General features: G+C 54.8%; 1 protein-coding gene across 5 annotated transcripts in view; it reads right to left on the bottom strand.

The window, feature by feature from the left end:
* Positions 1-386: 386 nt before the first annotated feature.
* The window catches only part of ABCB9 (ATP binding cassette subfamily B member 9), a 41,990-nt gene continuing 19,064 nt past the window's right edge, over positions 387-23,312 (bottom strand). For 4 of the 5 annotated variants that reach the window (XM_059408301.1, XM_059408302.1, XM_059408303.1 and 1 more), the window contains 11 exons: positions 22,346-23,030; positions 17,804-17,918; positions 17,116-17,246; positions 16,056-16,261; positions 13,291-13,488; positions 11,951-12,079; positions 9,409-9,597; positions 8,757-8,930; positions 6,272-6,431; positions 3,715-3,851; positions 387-1,603 (listed from right to left, as the gene is read on the bottom strand). In XM_059408301.1, the coding sequence (XP_059264284.1) occupies positions 1,346-1,603; positions 3,715-3,851; positions 6,272-6,431; positions 8,757-8,930; positions 9,409-9,597; positions 11,951-12,079; positions 13,291-13,488; positions 16,056-16,261; positions 17,116-17,246; positions 17,804-17,918; positions 22,346-22,946 (2,298 nt within the window). In that variant the 5' untranslated portion in view covers positions 22,947-23,030 and the 3' untranslated portion in view covers positions 387-1,345. The remainder of the gene's footprint in view (positions 1,604-3,714; positions 3,852-6,271; positions 6,432-8,756; positions 8,931-9,408; positions 9,598-11,950; positions 12,080-13,290; positions 13,489-16,055; positions 16,262-17,115; positions 17,247-17,803; positions 17,919-22,345; positions 23,031-23,312) is intronic. The other variant, XM_059408304.1, reaches the window with a different exon arrangement.

Below are 23,312 nucleotides of genomic sequence, written 5' to 3'. Positions count from 1 at the left end.
TGATGGAGCTGTTAGGTAAGACCTCCTGGCTCCGTGGGGTGAAGTGGGCATGGGGGGCCCGGTCCCTGATGGAAAAGAGCAGGTGGCATTTGCACAGAAGTCCCCCAGATGTCAAGGAGACAGGCCTCCGTGACCCTGCACAAGCCCCGTGGAGACAGACAGAATAAATTCTTCAGTGTTAGAGTTCCTGGGGACATGAAGAGCACAGAAGGGGGGCTCCCAGACCCTGTGGGGGAGGCCCTTTAGCCAAATCTCTCAGGCTATGTCTGATGGAAAAATCTAACCAGGGGACGGGGCAGAGGGCCCAGGAAGAGGTCAGAGGTCAGGGGTCAGAGGTAGTACACTTTATTGACTGGGATCTTCCAACATCTTGCAAACACCCACCCACCCCCACCCTGCAAAACCAGAGCCTGAGCTTTGCCGCCATTCTGTCCACCAGACAGGGAAGAGAACGCATCTCTCAGACATCCGGCACTGAAGGGCCTCCCCTCCCAAGAGCAGAGCGAGGAGCGGAGCAGGGGTGCATGTGGGGGAGGGGCTGCCGGCTGGAGGGGGGAGATGGAGCAAGGGATGAGGCGGGCCGGAGGGGCTCACGCCGGGGTGGGGCTGGGGCCACCCTGAGGCTCTGCGGGCCTGGCCAGCCCCTCACTCCCCCAGTTAAGGTTAGTAGTGGTTCACAGTGAGACTGGCTTAGATTTGGCAGGACGGCAAGGGCCACGGGCAGACAGGCCCTTCCCACTCTTCCCGCCGACCCCTGGCCTGACTCACAAAGCTTCGAAGTGAGAGAGGAAGTCCCCTCCTCTGCGTCCCTCTTTGGGGACAGGAAAGCCCCTTCTCTCGAGGGGCAGAGGGCAGAGGCCTAATTCTCCCCTGGCATCCCCCAGGCTATTAGGAAGGATCGTTCACTCCTGGCTCAGAAGTTTCTAGAATATCTCAGTGACCTTGCCCATCATTACTCCCCATTTAAAAAAAAAAAAAAAAAAAGTTTTTGAAATCTGGGAGTTGACTGGGGCCCATCGAACCAAGCAGTAAAATACCCTGGTTCTTCAAGTGAGATCTTGGTTTAAAAAGGTAGCTCTACCTTCTCTTAGAAGCCCTGGGAGACCGGATGGAGAGACCAGCGGGGTCTCTGCTGCCCAGCGGGGAAGGGCGGGGTGGGGGTGGGGGCAGGTGGATGGATAGGGGGGCGCGATGCAGGAAGCAGTGACACATGGGACATGGCAGGCTGTCCTCCGGCACGGTGGGCCTCGGCTCAGAGGGCAGAGGGGATGGGGGGGCCCCCATGGGTACATCTGCCCGGCAGGCACTGGGACCTCGGCCCCACCGTGCGAGGCGGGGCCTGCGGTCAGGCCTTGTGGCCGCTGCCCGGTGGGTCCTTGTGGCCAGCTGAGTAGTCCGCGGCGGGCTCGAGCCCCAGCATCTGCCGCTGCACCAGCTTGGCGTAGAGGCCGCCCTGGGCCAGCAGCTGCTGGTGCGTGCCCTGCTGCACCACGCGGCCCTTGTCCAGCACCACGATGAGGTGCGCGCGCTCCACCGTGCTCAGGCGGTGCGCGATGATGAGCACGGTGTGCTTCTGCAGGTTGCCGTGGATGGCCTGCTGGATCTGGGGAGACGGAGGGCACTGGCTCGTGGGGGTGCTGCCCCGCCCGCCCCCCCAACCACGCCCGGAGCTGCTCCCACACCCACCCTGTAGCTGAGCCTCAGTGCCTCCTTAGGGAAGCCAGGGCTCGCTCCCCACCCCCACCCCACTGGCTCCCTGGGGTTTGGGGCACAGGGGATGGAGCTCAGGGCCCTGTGCAGGGGAGGCGCCGGGCAAGCGACAGCTGAACCCTAACCCGGTCGCCTCTCTGCTCTTCCTGCTCTTTGCGACCTTTGCCTTGGCTCATGGTCTCACCATCAGCCTCAAAGCTGAAGCCCATGAGACCGCGGCACTCAATTCTCCATCCTTGGCCAAACCCAAGGCCTGGGCGAATCCTTCTGGGGGCATCTCTCCCAGTTCCTCTGGCTCTTTCCCACCTCCCACGGCTACCCCGGTTACTTCTTGCCCGGATGCCTGCAACCTGCCCTCCCCGTCCCCTTCCTCGGCCTCGTGGATTTAATGTTTCGATTGGTTCTTGCTGAATTCCTGCTCTGAGGTCCCCCAACAGCTTCGTGTCCCAAACAAGAATAAAATCCAGCCTCTGCCTGCCATTCTGCACTTGTCGCAGACGAGACTTCGCGACACCAAGAGGGACTCCTGACGTAAACCAGGGACCTGATTAGCAACAATGCAGTAAAACCTGCTCATCGACTGAAACAAACGCACCGTGACAAGATGCTAATCACAGGAGAAACTATCTGTGGGGTGAAAAGGAGATATAGGGGAACTCTCTGCACTTTTTGCTGAATTTTCTTTAAACCTGAAACTTTTCTTCAAAAAAAAAAAAAAATCCAAACTCTATGACTAGGGTCCAAGGATCCTGTGTATCCCTATGACTCTGTCCTCACCTTACCTTGTCAGACTCCCACCAGCCTGACATGCTGACCTTTGCGCTTGCCTGTGAACTTGCTCTGGGCCTTTGCACATGCTGCTTTTTTCCTTCTTGGATGCTCAGCTGCCTCTTCTCCTGGGTCTCAGCTCAAATGGCACCTGAAGACCCCACATGCATCGGGGAGATGGTCACACTCCAGCAGGGCTTCGGGAGTGTCAGGCCGTGTCTCAGGGATGACCCAACCCCCTAAATGCTCAGTACTGCCAGGGGAACTGACTGTTCTAGCCAACACCTGACAGTACGCCCCTGACCTCCCTTTCTTAAAGTGTTTAATAAAAAGGGCTTATAATTGCAAATCCTTTCTCTGTCCCTTTGATACTTCTATATGAGTCTCCTACAGTCAGGACTGTCTTTCTCAAGGACCTAAAGGCCATTCCTTTGAAATGTAATCATCAGGAAGGACAGGCCTGGGTCTCCCAGTCTCTATGGGAGGACAGAATTCCTGCCCACAGCTGGCAGTCAGCAGACACCGCTGCCTAATCACATCCACACTGACCAACTCCCGGCTGCCCCGCAAGCCTGCTGCTCCTTGTGCCTTCATTCTCTTCAACGCCTTTCGCCGCTGTCCCCTCTGCACAAATCAGAATGGAGCCCTGCTCTTTCCCTTACTGTCAGTCGCTACTGCAGAAAATCTGTTTTTCCAGCATCAATGTCTGGCTGTGTCCCTCTCTGGCAGGGTGACCTGTCTCAATTTCTCTCTCAGATGGTCTTGTTTTCTGTGTGCCATGGGCCACAGGTTGAATTCATGCTCGTCTCCCCCGGACTGGAAAAGCCGCAGGGGCAGGCCTTTGTCTGTCTAGTCAGCCCGTCACGGCAACCTCGGCGGCTGGGACGGTGCTTGGTGGCCCAGAGCTCAGTGAGTCCTGTGTAATCCAAGATCCGACCAGGGAGGGGCCACGGCACCCACCTGGTCACTGACAGATATACCATTGGGACGCTCTTTACCAATGGAAAGGGGGCTCAGGGAGCGGAAGACACGGGCTCGGATGAGCTGAGGGCAGGGCCTCGACTCCAAACCCGTGTCATGTATTTTGAGCTCTGCCAAGAGCCAGCTAGATGGACCTTCAGCCCCGAACACCCCAGTCCAGGAAGCTGACAGCCTGGGAGAGCCCCCAGGGCATCTCCAAGCCCTTCGTGGCGCCCGCTCTTTTCTCCGGCATCACCCCGCCACCCCGCCACTCACCAGGTACTCGCTCTCCGCATCCAGAGCGCTGGTGGCTTCGTCCAAGATGAGGACAGGTGGGTTCCGCACCAGAGCCCGAGCCATGGCCACCCGCTGCTTCTGGCCACCCGATAGCTGGGCGCCCTTCTCCCCAGTCTCTGCATGACAAAGGGACAGGGGCAAATGAGCAGAGGGTGAGGCCAGGGCAGCCCTAGGGAAGACAGAGAGGACCCTCTCTTCCCTTCCTCGCTGCCGCAGGAGCTGTGCTCTCTAGGAAAAGGCGTGGTCCAGAGCGCCACGGGCTGGGACAACCAACAGCTCCCAAACCCATGGAAAGTTGGAAAGACGCTCTCCCTCCCTGTTCATGCGAATCATGACGACATTCGATTGGTACTAAGATACCAATGTTTCCCTATTAATCTGGAAAACATCCCGACGTCTGATAATACACTGTCCTGGTGTTGCTGTGGGGAGACAGGCACTCCCCTATCCTTCTGGGGCAAGCACAGTCGGGGTGATCCCTCCGGCCACAGTGCATACACCCCCGTGTCTATCACCCTGCACTGTGCAAGTCTACGGATCACAAGTTCAAGTGCATGACCCTGGCACCTGCATCCCCACCTCTGTGGATTATCCCTACAAGTGACTTTCCCAAGCATGGTGGCCAAGGCTTGTGTTACGCACAACTCACAGGACTAACACTGCAAATCAAAATAAAAGATCTACTCGAACGTCCATCAGCAGGAAACTGAATGAATTTTTAAAACTAATTATCATAAAGCCTGATACCCTGGAATACTATGCCACTGCTTAAAAACGGAGCAAGGGAGGTCTAAGTGACAACATGGAACATCACTAAGATGCCATGTTAAGTCAAAAAAAAAAAAAAAAAAAAAGCCAGGTGCAGAATATAAGGTGCTGGTTTTTTGTTTTGTTTTTTTTTTCTTTAAAAGGTTAGGAGGAGGGCACCTGGGTGGCTCAGTGGGTTAAGCGGCTGCCTTCAGCTCAGGTCATGATCCCAGCGTCCTGGGATGGAGTCCCACATTGGGCTCCTTGCTCGGTAGGGAGCCTGCTTCTCCCTCTGCCTCTAGCCTGCCACTCTGTCTGCCTGTGCTTGTGCTCTGTCTCTCTCTCTAACAAATAAATAAAATCTTAAAAAACAAAACAAAACAAAACTTGTCTAAAAGGTTAGGAGGAAATAAAGATATACATTCACTGGGGCACCTGGGTGGCTCAGTGGGTTAAGCCTCTGCCTTCAGCTCAGGTCATGATCTCAGGGTCCTGGGATCGAGTCCCACATCAGGCTCTCTGCTCAGTGGGGAGCCTGCTCCCCTCTCCCCTCTGCCTACATATAATCTCTGTCTGTCAAATAAATAAATCTTAAAAAAAAATTACATATATATATATATATATATATATATATATATATATATATATATTCCTTCACATTTGCATGAAGCAGCTCCCAGAGGACATGTAGGAAGGTAACAAAAGACGTTTGGGTGGGCCAGGAGGAAACAGGGGTAGAGAAAGCGATGGAGTAAAACCCCACATTGTCTATCATTTCATACACATTTTTAGTTTTTTGGGGTTTTTTTTAATTTATTTTTTTTTTAAGATTTTATTTGTTTATTTGACAGAGAGAAATCACAAGTACACTGAGAGGCAGGCAGAGAGAGAGAAGGAAGCAGGCTCCCTGCTGAGCAGAGAGCCCAATGCGGGACTCGATCCCAGGACCCTGAGATCATGACCTGAGCCGAAGGCAGCGGCTTAACCCACTGAGCCACCCAGGCGCCCCACATTTTTAGTTTTGAACCATGTAAATAGCCCCTTCTCAAAAGTTAACATTTTATTTATTTTTTAAAGAACTTATTTATTCATTTGACAGAGAGAGATCACAAGCAGGCAGAGAGACAGGTGGAGAGAGGAGGAAGCAGGCTCCCTGCTGAGCAGAGAGCCTGATGCGATGCGGGACTCGATCCCAGGACCCTGGGATCATGATCTGAAATGAAGGCAGAGGCTTAACCCACTGAGCCACCCAGGTACCCCTCAGAGTTAAAATTTTAAAGTATATTAAGTATAACAAAATATATGATATAAATCAGTATACTGTTAAATTTATTATATTAAAATATTGACTTAATACAAAATTAAGCAACTATCATTAATCTGATACATATATTATTTGAAAATCATAATGTTTTGGGGCACCTGGGTGGCTCAGTCAGTTAAGCATCTGCCTTCAGCTCAGATCATGATTCCAGGGTCCTGGGATCGAGTCCTGCATCGGGCTCCCCGCACAGCTCCCTGCTCAGGGCGAGCCTGCTTCTCCCTCTCCCTCAGCCCCTCCCCCCATGCTCCTGCTGTCTCTCTTTCTAAAATATAAGTCATAGATAATAATAATGTTTAAAAATAAATAGAGGTGGTTGCTTGCATAGTACTGTAAAGGTATTAAATGTCGAGTGAATTTCACATGAAATAAAGAGCAGCCGGCCGAGAGCAAAGCTTCACCCGGAGGGTCGCATCCCTGAGCGTGGACCTTCAGGCAGGGTGGAGAGGATGCTCCTGGGCTGCGTACCTGTATTGTAGCCGTCCTGGAGCTCCATGATGAAGCCGTGGGCATTTGCTTTCTGTGCGGCCTCCACTACCATCTCGAAGGGCACGGTGGGCAGGCCGTAGGAGATGTTGTCTGTGATGGAGCGGGCGAACAGCACCGGCTCCTGGCTCACGAGGGAGATCTGTGCAGGAGAAAGGATGGGGCATGACAGGCCAGGCACGCATCCGTCCAGCTGTCCCCCGGAACCTCGCCAGCGCCAGGCCTGCCTGACGCCAGGGGTCTTGGGTCTGAAATCTGAGCAGAGCCGGAGCCCGGCTGTTAGCATCAGCTGTCTCTTTCCCTCAAAAACAAGAGTCCACTTTCTGCACAAGCCTTCAGCTTTCCCCGACCAAAAATCTGGGGCCTGTTAAGCGGGCTGCTCTGGCCTGAGCCAAGTTCCCGAAGAGAGTTCTCGAAGAGAGCTCTCTGTCGGCCCCTGTCCTGGGTGGGGCGGGGAAGGCCAGGGAGGCGAGAGAAAGAGAATGTGGAATGTGAGTCTGTCCATGCCGGGAGACGAGAGGCCATAGCAGCCCCCAGGCCATAAAGGCCTCCCTGGTGTCTCCTTCCATTGGAGAGAATAATTTAAAGAACTTGTCCCGTGATTCCAGTTTCAGGAATGTAGCCGACAAAAATGATCGTATGGAGGATATCACTGCAACATGGTAAGTAGAAAGAAAAATCAGTTTCATAAATTGGAGATTGGCTCATAATCACAGTGTAGCCATTAAATCAAATATCACACACACACCTCATGATTCTGTTTTTGTTTAAAAAAATGATATATGAAGGGGCGCCTGGGTGGCTCAGTCGGTTGAGCATCCCACTCAACTCAGGTTATGATCTCAGGGTCGTGAGATCGAGCCCTGCATCAGGCTCTGTGCTGGGTGTGGAGCCTGCTTGGGATCCTCTCCCCCCCTCTCTCCCTCTGCCTATCTCTCTCTCTTTAAAAAAACAAAAAAGTTAAAAACTTATATACGGGCCTTTTCTTATCCATATGTTTATATAAAGATAGGAAACAGGTTGGAATGGATATTTACTAAACTGCTAACAGCAGTTAACCTCCAAGGAGTGGAATTTAAAAGGTGAGGTGGAGGGGAACTCTCATGTCTTAATTTATAAAATTCTTCTGAATATATGGGAATGTGGTTGGACTGTTGTAGTTTACTCCTTGGGACTTATGAAAATTAAAATTTTTAATTTGAACTAAAGAGCAGGTATTCACAAAAGAGGAAACCATATGTTTAAGTACTTGGTATGTCTGGTCATCAGGAAAATGCAAAAGACCGCCGTGAACTACCTCTATGTATGTCCTCACCAGCTGGCAAAAAGATCGGCACTGACAATATTGACTATCTAAGAATATTACATGTCTGAGCATATTAGCTAGTACAAAGCCTGAATAGCTCTGCCTGAGGGCCATTTCCAGAACTCTGATAGGTAGCAGCCTTGTCATCACATACCTGGGACCACTGCTCAGCCATCTATACCTGGTTATATGCAGGTGGGTAGGCAGATATCACAATGTGTGGCCTCTGCCACCATCTAGAACTTGGCTAGGAGTTCTGGAATCTCTGTGCCAGTCCTCAGGCTCTCCTATAATTTAATGTATGTTGATGATGGAAATGGTGCCTTCTTGGTAGTTGGGTTTTTCTTGTATTGTGTACAACCTGAACAACCATCCAGGGCATCCCTGTTCTTAGACTAGCACAGGATCAGGAGTTGAGGATCCCTTTCTGAAATGATTACCAAAACCTGTATTGTCATGAGTAAGCCTCCTTTACATACTAGAGATGACTTAAATGCGGAGCCACTGGAACTCTTATCCACTGCTAGTGGGAATGTAAAGTGGTATGAACACCCTAGTGACAGTAGCTACTAGAGTCAGGGATGTACATTCACTCTGGGAGAACATACGTACCTATGCGCACTAGAAAGTGTGGACAAAATTGCCTATGTCAGTATTGGTAACAGTAAAAACAGGAAACAATCCAAGTCCTCATTAAGAGTAGAATGCCCAACTAGATGGTGACATGTTTACACCGTAGATTATCATCCAGCAATGAAAACGAATGAATGACAACCACAGCCTCAACCTGGATGTCTCACAAATAACGCTGAGCGGAAGAAGCAAGACCCAGCCGAACACATGTTCTATGATCCCAGCCAGATGAAGGTCAAGACTAGGCAAAACACAGCTCTGTTGCTCGGGGAGGCACAAAGCAATGGTAAAACTGAAGTAAAGAAGGAGAAGATGATAAAGTCAGGGAGATGCGGCCTCTGGGGGAAAGAGAAGGGACACACGGCGTGGGAGAGTCCTGGAATGTTCTGTTTTTTGACCCGGGTGCTGGTGCGCAGGTGAAGCTCTCCGAGCCTGTGTTTACCTCTGTCACTTCTTGGCACCTGTGTGACTGCTCTCAGGGTGAAGGTCGGACAAAGTGCCCAGGACAACAAAGGGCCATTCACGTACCACGCGGTGCAGGTACTTGTGGTCATAGGCGCTGATGGGCTTTCCGTCCAGCAGCACGCAGCCCCCCTCCAGCGGGTAGAAGTTCTCTAGGATGTTGACACAGGAACTCTTCCCACTGCCCGAGGGCCCCACGAGCGCGGTCACCTTTCCTGGGGACAGGCTGAAGGAGACATTCTGCAAGGAACAGGCGGACACCATGTGGAGCTACTGGCTCAGATGCCCTGACCTTGAACACAGGCGGGCGCCCTTCCCACCCCACCCATGCTCCTTTGCCGCGGTTGGGCACTGCCAGCCCCTGAATATTCTCTTTTCTAGGATTTGGCAGGATCTTGATGTGCACTTCCACAGCCTGGGTGCCTCCTCCCCTTGTTCAGGACCACCTCCAATGTCCTCTCCTCTGAGAAGCCCTCCTGGACTGTTAACGCCATCCCTGTGAGCTACCCCTATCACGCCACCCCGACTTACTGCCTTGCTGGCACTTATTATCTAGAACGTTCTGTTAATGATCTGCCTTCCCTGACTCCAGCCCGAACTCCACGAGGACCAGGACTCTGTCTTACGTGGTCCTGGCTATACTGCGAGGCCTGGCATGCAGGCGAGAGACAGGACCAGGGAAGGGATGATGTGGGCAGGCCTCGGGCACCCCCCTCACCTGCAGAACTTGGGTGTGGGGCCGAGTGCGGTAGGTGAAGGTCACGTTCTCAAAGTCCACCCGGCCCTCCAGGCGGTCGGGGGCCAAGTTCCCATCATGCACCATGGTTGGTTGCCGGTCAATGAACTCGAACACCTTCTCGGCGGCCCCCACTCCCTGCATCAGGCCACTATAGACGGAGCCCACGGACTGCGGGGGGAGGAGACACATGTTCCTGTTGCAGGGACACCCCAGCGCTGGGACCCCCGGGGTGCCGGAGCAAGGAAGGGGTGCAGAGAGAGCAGGGACCCAGCAGCCATTCGGGGGGGGGCAGGAGCCCCCCAGCAGTACAGCAGGGAATGACAACACTGACAAAACAAGGGCAGCAAGGGGCGGCTGGGTGGCTCGGTGGTTAAGAATCTGCCTCTGGCTCAGGTCATGGTCCCAGGGTCCTGGGATTAAGCCCCGCATCGGGCTCCCTGCTCAGCGGGGAGTCTGTTTCTCTCTCCCCCACTCGCTCTGCTCGTGCTCTCTCTCTCAAATAAATAAATAAAATCTTAAAAACAAACAAGCAAACTATGAGAGCAATGACAACAGATACGGAGCCGCTGGTGAGAACACATAGGAAGGAGAGCCTTGCCGCCATTACGGCTAACCCTCACCGCCGTCCTGCGGGGTGGGTGTTCTCACCCCCCAGCGGAGGAAACGGAAGGGCAGGGAAGTTAAATAACCCGCCAGAATGTGGCAGAACAGGAATTCTCAACAAAATTCCTCCCTCGGCTGCCAAAGCATTTTTTTAAATTTCGGTTTTAAAAACTGCTCTTAATTCACACTATCCACACTCCTTGCGTAAAAACACACACAACAAATGCGAGCGATGAGGAAGACTCACTTTGCTGAGCACTCTGCATACGTTACGGGGGTGGCTTTTAGCGTCATCTCATTTTTGCCGATGAGAAAACTGAGGCACAGAGAGCCCCCATCCCTTCCCCCAGGTCACACAGCTGGGAAGTGGCAGAGCCAGGCCTTGAACCCAAGGACGACTGGCTCCTGAGTTTAGGCCCTTGTGTGCTACGACCACAGGGGCCTGGCTGGGGAACCCAGCACCGAGGACTGTTATTAACATCAAGCTATTATCACTCATGTTAAGATCCGAGCACCACGGAGCAGTGCCCTTGGGCCTCCTTCCACAGGTGCATCCGTAAATAAGTCTGAGACTTAGAAACCATGCCAGTGGGATCACACTCTTCCCATTCCTTCATGGTGTGTCTCAGGGTCCCTTGCACGCTGGGACCCCTAGATCTGCCTCATATCTATGGCTGAGACGCCCTGCTTCTGGAACACGGATGGGCCATGTGGGCCCAATCCCTGACTGGTGGGCACTGGAGGACACTTCGACTTTCCACTCTGGAAAGCAATACGCCTCTGCCCACCAGTGTGGGTGTCTCTGCGCCCCGGTTCCTAGAGGCAGGACTGCGGACATCAAGTGACAGGCAGGTGTCACTAGCCAAAGTAGAGGTCTAGCCATCTGTAGCGGACCCTAATGGCCCTCTCCCCAGACAGCCCCAGCTTTCTCCCTGGAGGACACAGAGGCCCGACCTCTGTGCCCAGGAGTAAATGCCCCCACTCAGGGCATCCTCAAGCAGCAGCTGAGGGCTCGGGCGGAAACGCCCCAGCTCCCTGTCTCCGGGTCTGCTCCTAGGGGAGCCCGAATGAAGGCAATATAAAACAACCCCTGTTTTTCCTGTGGGGTTTTAAACTCTTTAAAGTTGTGTTAAAGGGGAACCTGGGTGGCTCAGTTGGTTAAGTGTCCGCCTTCGGCTTGGGTCGTGATCCCAGGTTCCTGGGATTGAACCCTGCATTGGGCTCCCTGCGCAGTGGGGAGCCTGCTTCTCCCTCTGCCTGCCGCTCCCCCTAATTGTGTTCTCTCTCTCTGTCCAATAAATAAATAAATAAAAATCTTAAAAAAAAAAAAAAAACAGTTGTGTTAAAATAGGGGTGCCTGGGTGGCTCAGTGGGTTAAGCCTCTGCCTTCGGCTCAGGTCATGATCCCAAGGTCCTGGGATCGAGCCCGCATTGGGCTTGCTGCTCAGCAGGGAGCCTGCTTCTCCCTCTCCCACAGCCTCCCCCAACTTGTGTTTCCTCGCTCGCTGTCTCTCTCTGTGTCAAATAAGTAAAATCTTTTAAAACTATATTTAAAAAATCTAAGTGGGTTAAAATAAATTCAGACTCATCTGGTTTTGAACTGGGTTCCCCCACCAACGTGGCAGGCAAGTCCCTTGGCCTGAGACTCAGCTGCTTTTCCCGAGAAATGGGAGGTGGAACAGGACTAAGACCCCTCTCACGGTGTTGTTCGGAGCGTGTCCTGAAACACCCTTGTCCCTGTCACTCGACTTAGTAAAGGGAGCTGTGACAGCCACTTGGTAATACTACTGTCATCGGTGGTTCTATGTTCTCCCCCCCACCTACCTAGAAAGAAACACGCCCTCCATCACCCTGGAGCATCCCCCACTTTTCCATCCCTCCAGCCCCCCGAGACCCCCTCCCCCAGCCGGCCGCTCACCTCCATACAGTCTCCCAGGACAAACTCGTAGATAATGAAGGAGATGAGGTTGCCGCTGGTCATCTGCCCTGAGATGACGAGGTGGCCCCCGTAGTAGAGGATACTGACCTGGACGACCAGCAGCGTGAGCTGAGGGCAGAGGGAAGCGGGCACCGGGGTCACAGAGGCCTTGGCCTGAGCCTGCCATCCCTCCCCCGGCCCCAGGCTGCAGGCCGGTGTGCGAGCAGCTGTGGGCTGTGCTCTCCATCGCAGACTGAACGCCAGCCAGGCAGGGGTGTCCTTCCACATGCTGCTGCCTGGCTGTCACTCCTGCCCGCCCGCTCCCCGGCCCTGGACTTCCTCCCCACAAAGGCCCCTAGCTGGAGGGAGCCACGGGCCTGGCGGAGAACAAGGCTTTCTTTGTGAGGCCCTGGCACACACAACACACAGCCCCCAGCACTCAGCCAGGCCAGGCGGGAGCTGTTAGTCTTCCTCCTCACTGGAAAGAGCAAGGCTCAGGGAGGTTCAGTCCCTGGGCTAAGGTCACACAGCAAGCCAGGCAGGGCAGGACGATGGGGTCTGCTTCTTGTCCCCACCGGGTTCCCTGAAGGAGGGGCTGTGTCCAGGGCACCTTTGCCTCCCACTGCCTCTCCTGGCTGGGTTAGACCCAGGTCGATGGTTAGACTGTGGTGCCTTTGTGCCAGGGACAAAAGGTCCCCATGCAGGTGGGCAGACCGCTGAGAGGCTTGGCTAGCTGAGCTGGGTTTCGGGCCCCTTCTCCTCTCTGGCTGGGTCCTCTTGAGGGGCAGCTTGCCCTGTCCCCTGGCCCCCTGGTAGATCACCACTCTTTCCTCCTCCTAAACTAACCCTTCTCATACCTACCCCAGCTATGCCCGATGTGCCCACCTCCCAGATGTGGCCAACAGACAGCAGCAGGCTCCAATCGCTCCCCGTTCTCCAGGGAGGGGCTGTGACTCACCCCCAGGGAGTGAGCTAGACACTCTAATGGGGGGGGTGTGGTTTGACATAGGGCCTGCCAGACGGCGGCCTAGGTTGAGTCTCGCTGGCCTTGGGGTGACTCCCTTCCGGGACAAGGACATTTCCCCAGCTGAGATGCTTCCCCGGCTACCCCATGCCCAGGTAAGAGGGAAAGAGGAGGTGCCCCACGAGGACATTCACTGGGAGAGTGCAGTCCTTCCAGAAAGATTCCCCCGTTGAAAAGCAGAAAGAGGGGCAGAGTAAGGTCAAGTGTGACCAGGCTGACACCGACACGGAGGGACCAAGGCTTACGTCCTGGTCAGGGTATCCCTCCATCTTTGTGTCCTGACCCCGACAGACCTGCCCAGGCCAGGAGCACATACCCCGCTGCCCCAGACGTAGTAGGTGTAGGCCGCAGCCTCCTTCCTGTTCAGCTTGTACACCTGCTGGAGCTTCCGGGAATACACCTCTGCCTCTTCCTCCTCGTTGGCAAAGCTCCGCACGGTCTTCATGGCACTGATGGTCTCCTCGGCTGTGCTGCTGGCCCTTGCCAGGGCATTCTGGACCTCTTTGGAGAGCCTCTGTGGCCAGGGGCAGGGACAAGAGGGAGGAAACCCCAAAACAGTCTCACTATCCAATGGCCCCTCAGTCTCTCTGGGTTTTTCTACCCTCAGTTAGCGCCAGCTCTCTGTGCACAGAGTCCAAGGACAAAAGGATAAGACCACCCCCCACGCCCCCCATCACCTTCTAGCTTCACGGGACAGACTCAGAGAATAGGCTCTAGCTGGGTTTTTGGGTGAGCTCCTGAGGTCCCAGGTCCTGAGGGATGGGGGACTGAACATGAAGTCCTCTCCAGTACTTAAAGGTGGTTATTCACAAACACACAGCTTTTGGTAACTCTCTCAGAAAAGGAGACTTGACATCTGATCCTGTGCTGGTATAAGACAGGGATGACCTGAAGAAGATGTGGTATATACACACAGTGGAATACTATGCAGCCATCAAAAGAAATGAAATTTTGCCATTTGCGACGACATGGATAGAACTAGAGGGTATTAGGCTGAGTGAAATAAGTCAATCAGAGAAAGACAATTATCATATGATCTTCTGATATGAGGAAGTGGAGAGGCAAAGTGGGGAGCCTGGGGGGCAGGGAAGGAAAAATTTAAACATGATGGGATTGGGAGGGAGACAAACCATAAGAGACTCTTAATCTCACAAAACAAACTTGAGGGTTGTCGGGGAAGGGGAGTAGGGAGAGGGTGGTTGGGTTATGGACACTGGGGAAGGTATGTGCCATGATGAGTGCTGCAAAGTGTGTAAACCTGGCGATTCACAGACCTGTACCCCTGGGGTTAATAATACATTATAAGTTAATTAAAAAAAAGGGGGATGATGCCCTGGATGGTTGTTCAGGTTGTACACAATACAATAAACACTAAGTATTAAGGGGGTGCCATTGACATTATCAATATATATTAAATTATGGTAGTGCCTGAAGACTGGCACAGAGATTCCAGAACTCCTAGCCAATTCTAGATGGTGGTGGAGGGCTGTGAAATCTGGCTGCACTGTGTGTGTATGACTGGGTATAGATGGCTGAGAGATGGTCCCAGGTGTCGGACCACAAGGCTGCCACCCACCACAGCTCTTGAAGCGGTCCCTGGGCAGAGCTGTTCAGGCCTTGCAATAGTTAACATCCTCAGATTCTCAAACCTTTGATGAAGGTTGCCAGAGAGGCCAGGCCAGGATCATGCAAGGGCGCGTCCCATGACCTTCAAGGCTCGCTGAGGCCATCGGAAACATGCAGCGTGTCCTGGCATCTCGGGTGGAGCCATTCTGTGTCCTGAGTCATGTCTGGCCGAGGGCAGTGTGTGTGGGGCTTGTGGCGATGACTCGGGGGCTGGTGGCTGTATTCTTGCAGGTCCTGGCAGGAGAGCTCCAGAGCTTCGCTGAGGCCCCGCCCAACTGAACTTGAAGGCGGGGACTGAGGTGTGTAGGGCGGGGTAAATGGGGGGAAGCTCTAGGGTTTCCTGCCCTGTCCTCGGGCCGGCCGGAAGGCAGGAAGGGCGGGGTGGGGAGCAGAGGAAGGGAAATGGCTCCAACTCATATATTTTCTACTCAGGGAGGAAAACAGAGGCCCGAGACCCGGAATCACGGGAGAGAGGGCCCTGCTGGGTGCGGGGCTCTGCCAGAAGGCGCCACAGTGGTTGTGGGGTATGGATGCACTTGGGGGCTGGCCTCATGCCATGGGCACCAAAGATTCTAAGTGAGCGGGTCACTCCTGCCCAGGAGGACCCTGTCCCCTCAGGCCTGGTCCCTGGGGAAGGAGCCGCCTGCACCTGTCTAAACCCAGCCTCAGTCGCTTGCGGCTCAGGACCACCCACCAAGGTGGGGAGCAGGAGGAGGCTGCGGCAGGGGTCTCGCTCATCAGGCTCGCCTCCCTGGCAGAGGCAGCATCAAGGAGCAGCTAGACGGGCCTGAAGCCTGCCCCTAGCTGCTTCATGGGTGAGGGCCTCGCTCCTGGGGCCTGAGCCACCCCCACGTCGACACTCTCCAGAAAGACCGCGAGCTCTGCACCCGGTGTAAACCAAAGTTCTCACAAAGGCCTACAGCCTGACCTCGCCACCTTCAGGCCCTCAATCCCTATCGCGCGCCCTCACGCACGCTCCAGCCCCACTGGCCTCTCGGAGGCTCCTCAAACACACCAGGCACGTTCCCACCTCAAGGCCCTGGCACTGGTTCCACCCTCCGCCTGGAACACGCTTCCCTGGAGATGTCCCCCTCTTTGCTCAAATGTCACCTTCCCAGGTGCCACCTGCCATGCCCCCCGCCCCACTGTATTTTCCTCCCTAGCACCCACCGCCTTCCGTCCCATTCTGTGCTGTTGCTATTCCTGCTGTCAATTACCGTCTGCCTCTGGCACTAGCACAGGAGCCCCTTGAGGGCAGAAGCTTTTCTGTTCCACCGATGGATCCTGGTGCCTGGGATTAGGACACGATTCTTAAGGATCCCCTGAATGACGGAACGCACAGGTGGGCGGACGAGCCCTTCCGTAGCCCCCAGGGCCGCCCCAGAACCCCTCGTGAGGCTCCTCCCTCACTCCGGAGCCCCGTGCAGACCCCAGCAGGGACCCTGGGGGGCCTACCTTGTAGTACTTGCCGTAGATGTCGGACACCATCATGATGATGGGGAAACCCATGAAGGTGACCAATGACAGCTGCCACGAGAGGCTGAACATGAAGACCACCACGCCCGTGACCTTGACCGTGTTCCGCAGGAAGATGTTGATATTCTGGGAGACCAAGTCGCTGACCATGGTGGTGTCCGAGGTGAGGCGGGAGATGAGGTCCCCTGGAACACAGGCAGCTCAGTTCCCACTGTGGCAACGGGGCCACCGTGGCTGGGGGCAAGGAGACAAGAAGGGGCTTCTGAGATAGGCAGCAGGGAGCTCGGGCCTCCCCTCCTTTCTGGGCGGGGAGGGGAGCAGGGGAGAGAAGAGCAGACACCCCTTGAGGGGTGCTCTGAGCCTGGCCCTCGGCACTAGCATCTTCCGAGGTCACATCCCACGGTATGGGGGAGGCAGCCGAGGATCAGCAAGGGAAGGTTCAGCTGCTGCCACACGGCCTGTCCCTGACCGAGCCGGAACCAAACTCATCTCTCCTTCCTGTCACTGGCAGAGGGGGTGACCCCCTGTGCCCTCAGGGAGAAGCAATCATCTGGGCTGGGGGGGAGGAGAAACTTTCAGCACTTGCCTCCTACTATCGTTCCCATTTTCAAGATGAGAAAACAGAGGCTCAGAGGGGCTAAGTTAGCGAGTGTTGGAACCAGGGCCAGTCTGTCTGAGAGCCTGGGATCCTGGCCGGATACTGTAGTGCCCTGAGCCCCACCCCTCACCCCCGCTTTGAGCTAAGCCTCTCCGGCCCCAGGCTTGGACAGTTCTGGCCTTTGTGGTTCCCAAAGAACAGTGGAAAGCAAGTTCTTGGCTCCTGCAGGGACCTCGGGTGGCCTGGCCAAGGTCCTGCTACAGTGGCCACAGCTCATACCCAAACCTCAGCCAGCAGGCCAGCTTCCCGAAGGCCTCCAGCAGGGCCTCCTAGGGTGTCTCTATCCTAAACAGGATCTCGGGAAAAGCCAGCCATGGAAACCCCCAGCATGAGACGCGCCCCCCCCCGCCAGAGGCCACGCTGGGCTGCTGGAGGACCAACCTGTGCGATTCTCGTCGAAGAAGCTCATCTCCTGGGACACCAGTGAGCGGAAGAGACGGTTCCGAAGGCGAATGTTCAGTCTGGCAAATATGAGGGTAAAAATGCCGCCCCGAACACCTGCGGCAAATGAGCTAATTGCAGATAAGAGATGTTACACAGAGCACGACGTCCTTGTGGCAACCCACAGCCATCACCCCGGCTGCCCCCTCCCGGTGCTGGCGGGCGTGGGCCCCTCACGGGTCAGACACGGGGAGGGACCCAACCTTGGGCCCCCTTCCAGGGCTGGCACCATCATGCAGCCTCCCTTGCTCCCCAGCTGGGGTCCCCATGATGAGGGTAGATAGGGGACTGTGTTTACTGGGGACAAGGGACCCCAGGCTGCCAGCCAGACCCCTCTTCCTTCCAGAACAGCACAGACGAGGCTGTCCCTGGTTTCCCGCTTGGAGAGTAGCCAGGGAGGGTGAAAGGGGAACCTTGAGGCCTGAAGCCAATTTTAGGGACAAGAGGGTGTGATTCAAGGGCAGTGATCAATCTGTGGATACGGGTTCTGAGCCTGTTTGGTTGTTGGTTACCATGATGAAGGGCTGAGGGACAGGCTCTCCAGGGCCCTCTCCAGGGGCTCCCCGACCTCCCTCCCCCCGCCGCCGTGGGCCTGGAGAGGTGGGGTGTGGGGGCGTGAGCAGGCTACCTGCCGATGGCCAGCAGGCACATGACAATGACGGCCGTGCTGAACTGCTCCATGCTCTTCTGGATGACGATGCCATCAATGGCCCGGCCAGTGTAGTAGGGAAGGAAGGTCTCTCCTGCCAGGAGACAAGGTGGGCTCAGGGGGCGTCTATAGCCAGGGGAGCCCGTACCCTGCCTCCACTCGCTCCACTGACCAGGTACTCTGTCCTGGAGAACTCCTGCTTCTTGCCATGGCAGGAGGTGGGGTGAGGGCCCGTACAGCTTCAGGCCCCCCTCTTTTCAGAGCAGGAAACACGGGTTATTGAACAGATATAGACGGGGGCGATCTTGTTAATAACAGCCACCAGGCCTGAGCGTGCGGAGCCATGGGACTTCGGCCCCTCTGCACAGACACGGCAGCCGGGCCTGTTATCACTGCGTGTTGCAGACGAGGGCAGTGGAGCTGAAAGATGAGATGAGGCCCACTGGGCCACACGGCCAAAGTTCACTTCCTTCTTCTCGCTGGCGGACGGCCCAGAGTCCACATTCTAGAACGTCAGAAGCCGTGGCTACCCTGGTTCGGGGCACTGCCGGAACCACCACCAGCGCCTTTGGGTGGAGCGCTTTGCCTTGTGCCAGGACTTCCCACCCGTTGTCCTCCTGTATCTTCAGAGCGTGCCGGGTGGGGTGGGGAGAGGGGGCGAGCGGGACTCACCCCCATTTCACAGAGGTGAATGGGAGGAGATTCAGAGGCGGAGTGCTCTGCCTGGGACACCAGAGGTCACACGGCACAGGGCAGGTAAGAGGAAAGGCCAGGACTCAGATGCAAGCGGGCCTCCCATCGAGGGGCTCCTCCCTAGCCCCTTCCCTCCCAATAACCCGGAAAGCCCGCTCTCAGCTTGTGGGGACGACGGACACGGAACTGCAGGTGGTCAGACCAGGCCGTGTCCTCACTGCCACTACTGCTCCTCCCACGGGCGCAGCCCGGCATACAGCAGGAGCTCAGTAAGGGTCCTCCAAGGAGACTTGGCCAGCTCTGTGGGAGACAGGGAGGCCTTCTGTGGGGTTCTGCTGCCCTCTGCTGGTCTTGGCATAGAGACCACAAGGTGGCAGCCTTGAGGGCCTTGGTCCCCATGGTCCTCTGCTAGATGGGGTCCCTCACCACCACTGTGGAGCCCACCTGAGCTGAAGTCCGGCCTCAGTTCACCCGAGGGGAAGACAAGGGCATCAGCGAGCTCCAAGGGCAGCTCCAGCAAACACCAATCATAATATTAAGCACAACAGACACTTGGGGGCCCTTCCTGGGTAGCAGGCACTGCGTCAAGCATGTGCGCAAACTCTTGTTAAATCCACACAAGAATGGGGCACCTGAGTGGCTCAGTGGGTTAAGCCTCTGCCTTCGGCTCAAGTCATGACCTCAGGGTCCCGCGATAAAGCCCCGCATCGGGCTCCCTGCTCAGCAGGGAGCCTGCTTCCCTCTCTCTCTCTCTGCCTGCTTCTCTGCCTGCTTGTGATCTCGCTCTGTCAAATAAATAAATAAAATCTTAAAAAAAAAAAAATCCGTGCAAGCATCGCACAAAACTCTCCAATCCACTGGCATATCCTGGGGCTCCACCTTCAAAATACAGCTGACCCTTGAACAACACAGGTTGTGCAGGTCTGCTTACACACAGGTTTTTTCCATAAACGCGGTACAGGACTATAAATGTATTTTCCTTATGACTTTTCTTTCTTCTTTTTTTTTTTCTTTTAGAGAGAGAGAGAGAGAGAGAGAACAGGAGCAAGAGGAGAGAGAGATGCAGGCTCCCCGTTGAGCAGAGAGCCCAATGCGGGGCTCGATCCCAAGACCCTGAGATCATGACCTGAACTGAAGGCAAAGGCTTAACCCACTGAGCCACCCAGGCGCCCCTCCTTGTGACTTTTCTTAGCAATGCTGTCTTTCCTATAGCTCACTTGATTGTAAGAATACAGTGTATGATACATAGGACATACAACAGATGTGCTAATCTCCTGTTTATGTGACCAGCAAGGCTTCTGGGCAACAGCAGGCTTTTAGTAGTTAAACTCTTGGGGAGTCAAAAGTCATACCAGCGTTTTCAAGCAGCCCCACATGTTCAAGGTCAACAGTACCTCCAGATCCAACCTCTTGCACTGCCCCTACTGCTCCCACCTGGGTTCAAGTCTCCGACCTCACCTGGACTTTCTCAGCCAACTCCTGGTTCTCCCTGCTGCCACCCTTGTCCCCAGCAGCCTGTTCTCCACGAAGTACACAGTGGGGCCCTAGGAAACCCAGTCAGACCTGGCCACTCCTCAGGCTTCCAACTCATTCAGGGTAAACATCAAAGCCCTGACAGTGGCCAGTGGTGCCCTACAGGACCAGGCCCCTGCTACTGCCCTGACTTCATCTTCTGCTCTCCTTCTGTCTACCTTCCCACACCACCCCAGCTGCGCTGACCTCCGCTTTTCCTTTCACAGCCAGGCACCTTCCTGCTTCAGGACCTTTGCACGGGCTGTTTCCTCTGTGTAGAGCATTGTTGCCCTGGATATCTGCTTCCAAATCTCTTTCAAATCCCATATGCCCCCCAATAATCTCATAGGTGTGGCATCACGATTCTTCCCATTTTACAGATGAGGAAATCACGGCAAAGGTATTTGCCCAAGGTTTTCTAGTTGGGTTGGAAAAGAATTGTCATGTACTAGGAGATGCTCCATTGGCTGACTGAGAATTATCAGTAGTCACAGTCCCTACCTTGTGGGAAGTACTCACTTTTGCCAGCACCGTGTTCCAGCTTACCCAACTTTCATAAGAGCCCAGCAAAACCCTACTTTTGGGATGAGAAGCTGAGGCTTGGCCAGGTTCTGTAACCTTGACTCAGGTGACCAGTGCAGTTGGGGGCCTGGTCTCGAGTCCAAGCCCTTAACCTCCACTCAGTCCTGCAGGCTGGCAGACTGCTCCACGGTATTTTAGGACATCTGTATTCCCCGAGCACATAGCAGCTGACAACAGGGCCCCAGCAGGGGGCGGAAACGAGGTCATGGGTGACATCTGGCTACACAAGCGGGGCGGTTATGTGTTCATTCATTCCATGAGCCGGCCTCTGTACCGGGTTGTGGGCTGGGGTGGGGTGGGGACGACCCGGGGTGAGTCAGATCTGGCCAAAACGGCCCAAAGGGGCTCAAAGCCTGGTAGGGGAAGCAGGACAGTGGACTCATGATTTTCATGTCACTAGTGCTACAGCTGAGGTGCAGATAAAGAATCGCAGTCACTGTAATCCAAGAAGGCTTCTTGGAGGAGGGGATATTGGGACCTTGAGACATGAGCAGGGAAAACTCTCTGATTAAATGGAAAAGGGTCAGCCCAACACTCACAGGCACTAAAATATAGTGGGAGCCTTCTAGGTTCCAGGAGCTGTTCGCAGTGTCTTATCCATATTAGCTTGCTGAACCTCATAAGCCCGATCACGACTGGTACTGCTATTATGCCCATTTAACAGATGAGGAGACCGAGACCCAGAGAGGTTAAGTAACTTGCATAAAATCACAGAGCAGCAGAGGGTTTGGGACTGAGAGGGCAGAAGGTCAATAGTGAGAGGACAGGGGTCAGCTCTGGGCCTACCTGTCCTCTCTGAGAACAGTCTGGGTTTGGGGCCACTCCCAGATGCTGTTAAACGTGTAACAACTCAGAACGGCTAGACAACTAGTAACAACTCAGAGTGGCTCCCGGAACCCATGGAATTTTGACCTTAAGATGTCACATTCCCACCTGCCTTATCTGAAGAAGCGCTTTCACACTGGGCCAGAACCAATAGTAACAAATACATATTACACGACAAACCCGGACACACTCACTTCACACGCAGGCACACGTACCTAAAATAAAAGTTTCACCACACAGTACTGACGCTAACCACAGACACCGTGTTCTGACGGTCTCTAGTATAGCCTGCTCTGTTACAAAAAATGCTTTGTTTGACCCAGTGATCCCACTTCTGGGAATTTAGCCTACAAATACACCCACATTTATATGGAATGTATACAAACAAAGTTATTTACTGTAAGAGAAAAGACTCGAAACAACTCGAAGGGCCAAGAAAAGGAGACCAACTAAATGATCTCTGGACTGGCCTCACAGGGGACTATTATGCAGCCAAATAAAGGAATGAGGTACTGACTGGAAATTTCTAAAATATGTCATTAAGTGGTAAAAGCAAGACGCGAAGTAACGTGTGAGAGGTGGTGAGAGTAACAGGTCCGTTTTTGCTTGTTTGGCTTTCATCAGGAAACACTGGGAGAATGTATACAAGAAATGAATAAAAGTGGTTTCGCACCCACTTGGAAGCTTCCAGAACATTTCCGGTAGTTAGCCCTCGGCAGGGAGATCAGGGCCGTCAGAGGCAGAACTGGGAATGGAACTCTCAGTATTCACCTCTTCACATCAATTTGATGTTGAACCATGTGAACAAAATGTCAAAAGATTTAAGAGGAAGGACGCAGCGGTTATATAACTCCCCCCACACAAATTGCTTTCCGGGGTGCCTGCCAGGCCCCCGGGCTCCTCACTTACCCAGAGCTGCCACAATGAGGAAGAAGGAGGCCGCCACGAGGAAGGCCACGTCAGGCTTGGTGTAGGACAGCAGCTTTTGCAGCGTGGCCCCCGATGCCTGCTCACGAGGGGGTCGGGGCTCCCCGGGGAAGCCGTCAGCCTCGGCCTCAGCCCCGGGCTCCAGGGCCTTGGCGTCCGGCCGCACCGTGGACAGCAGCCACCAGAGCATGAAGGAAGCGGCGAGCGAGATATAAGTCCACACGAAGAGGGCCCAGAACCACGGGTCCCGGACCGGCTTGCGGACCTCGGAGAAGAGCAGCAGCTTCACCATGGTGTAGATGCCCACAAAGAGGCACACGAGGGCGATGACCGTCCAGGAGGCCCGAAGCCGCCGGGGCCCCAGGGCACTGTTCTTGGCCACACCGATGGTGGCTCCCAGCAGCAGGCAGCTGCGGTAGAGGCAGGCCGCCCAGAGGTCCAGCACCGAGTCAAAGATGTTGAAATGGCGGATGTCCTCCAGCAGGCTGCGGTCCAGGTGGCTGAGGATGTAGATGGCCGTGGTCATGCCGACGTCCATGCTCATGAAGGCCAGGGTCACCACCACCGCCTTCCACAGCTGCATCCTGCTGGCTGGCGGTGGGTGCGTGCCGAGGAACAGGCTCTAGCTCATGGGGGCAAGGCCATGGTCCGTGGGGCGAGGCCAGACCTACCGGGGGCAACAGGGCAAGGGGTTCAGGTTTGCACCTTGGTGGTTGTGCGCCTCGGTGTCCCCCATCTGTGGGAGGGCAGTGACGGGAGCACCGAAGTCATAGGACTGGTGGGAACATCCCATTCATTCAAGGAGTGCTTCCTGAGAACCAGTGGGTACTGGGTGGGCCAGACTCTGTTCTGTGTGTTAGGATTTAACAATGAACACACACAAAGATCCCTGATTTTGTGGAGATGACACACCCACGTCAGAGACAGACCAACACAATAACTAAATGAT

This window comes from Mustela nigripes, chromosome 8 (genome assembly GCF_022355385.1).
Source record: "Mustela nigripes isolate SB6536 chromosome 8, MUSNIG.SB6536, whole genome shotgun sequence".
NCBI lineage: Eukaryota > Metazoa > Chordata > Mammalia > Carnivora > Mustelidae > Mustela > Mustela nigripes.
The sequence above is the reverse complement of the archived record's forward strand: the minus strand, read 5'-3'. Positions and strand labels throughout refer to the sequence as shown.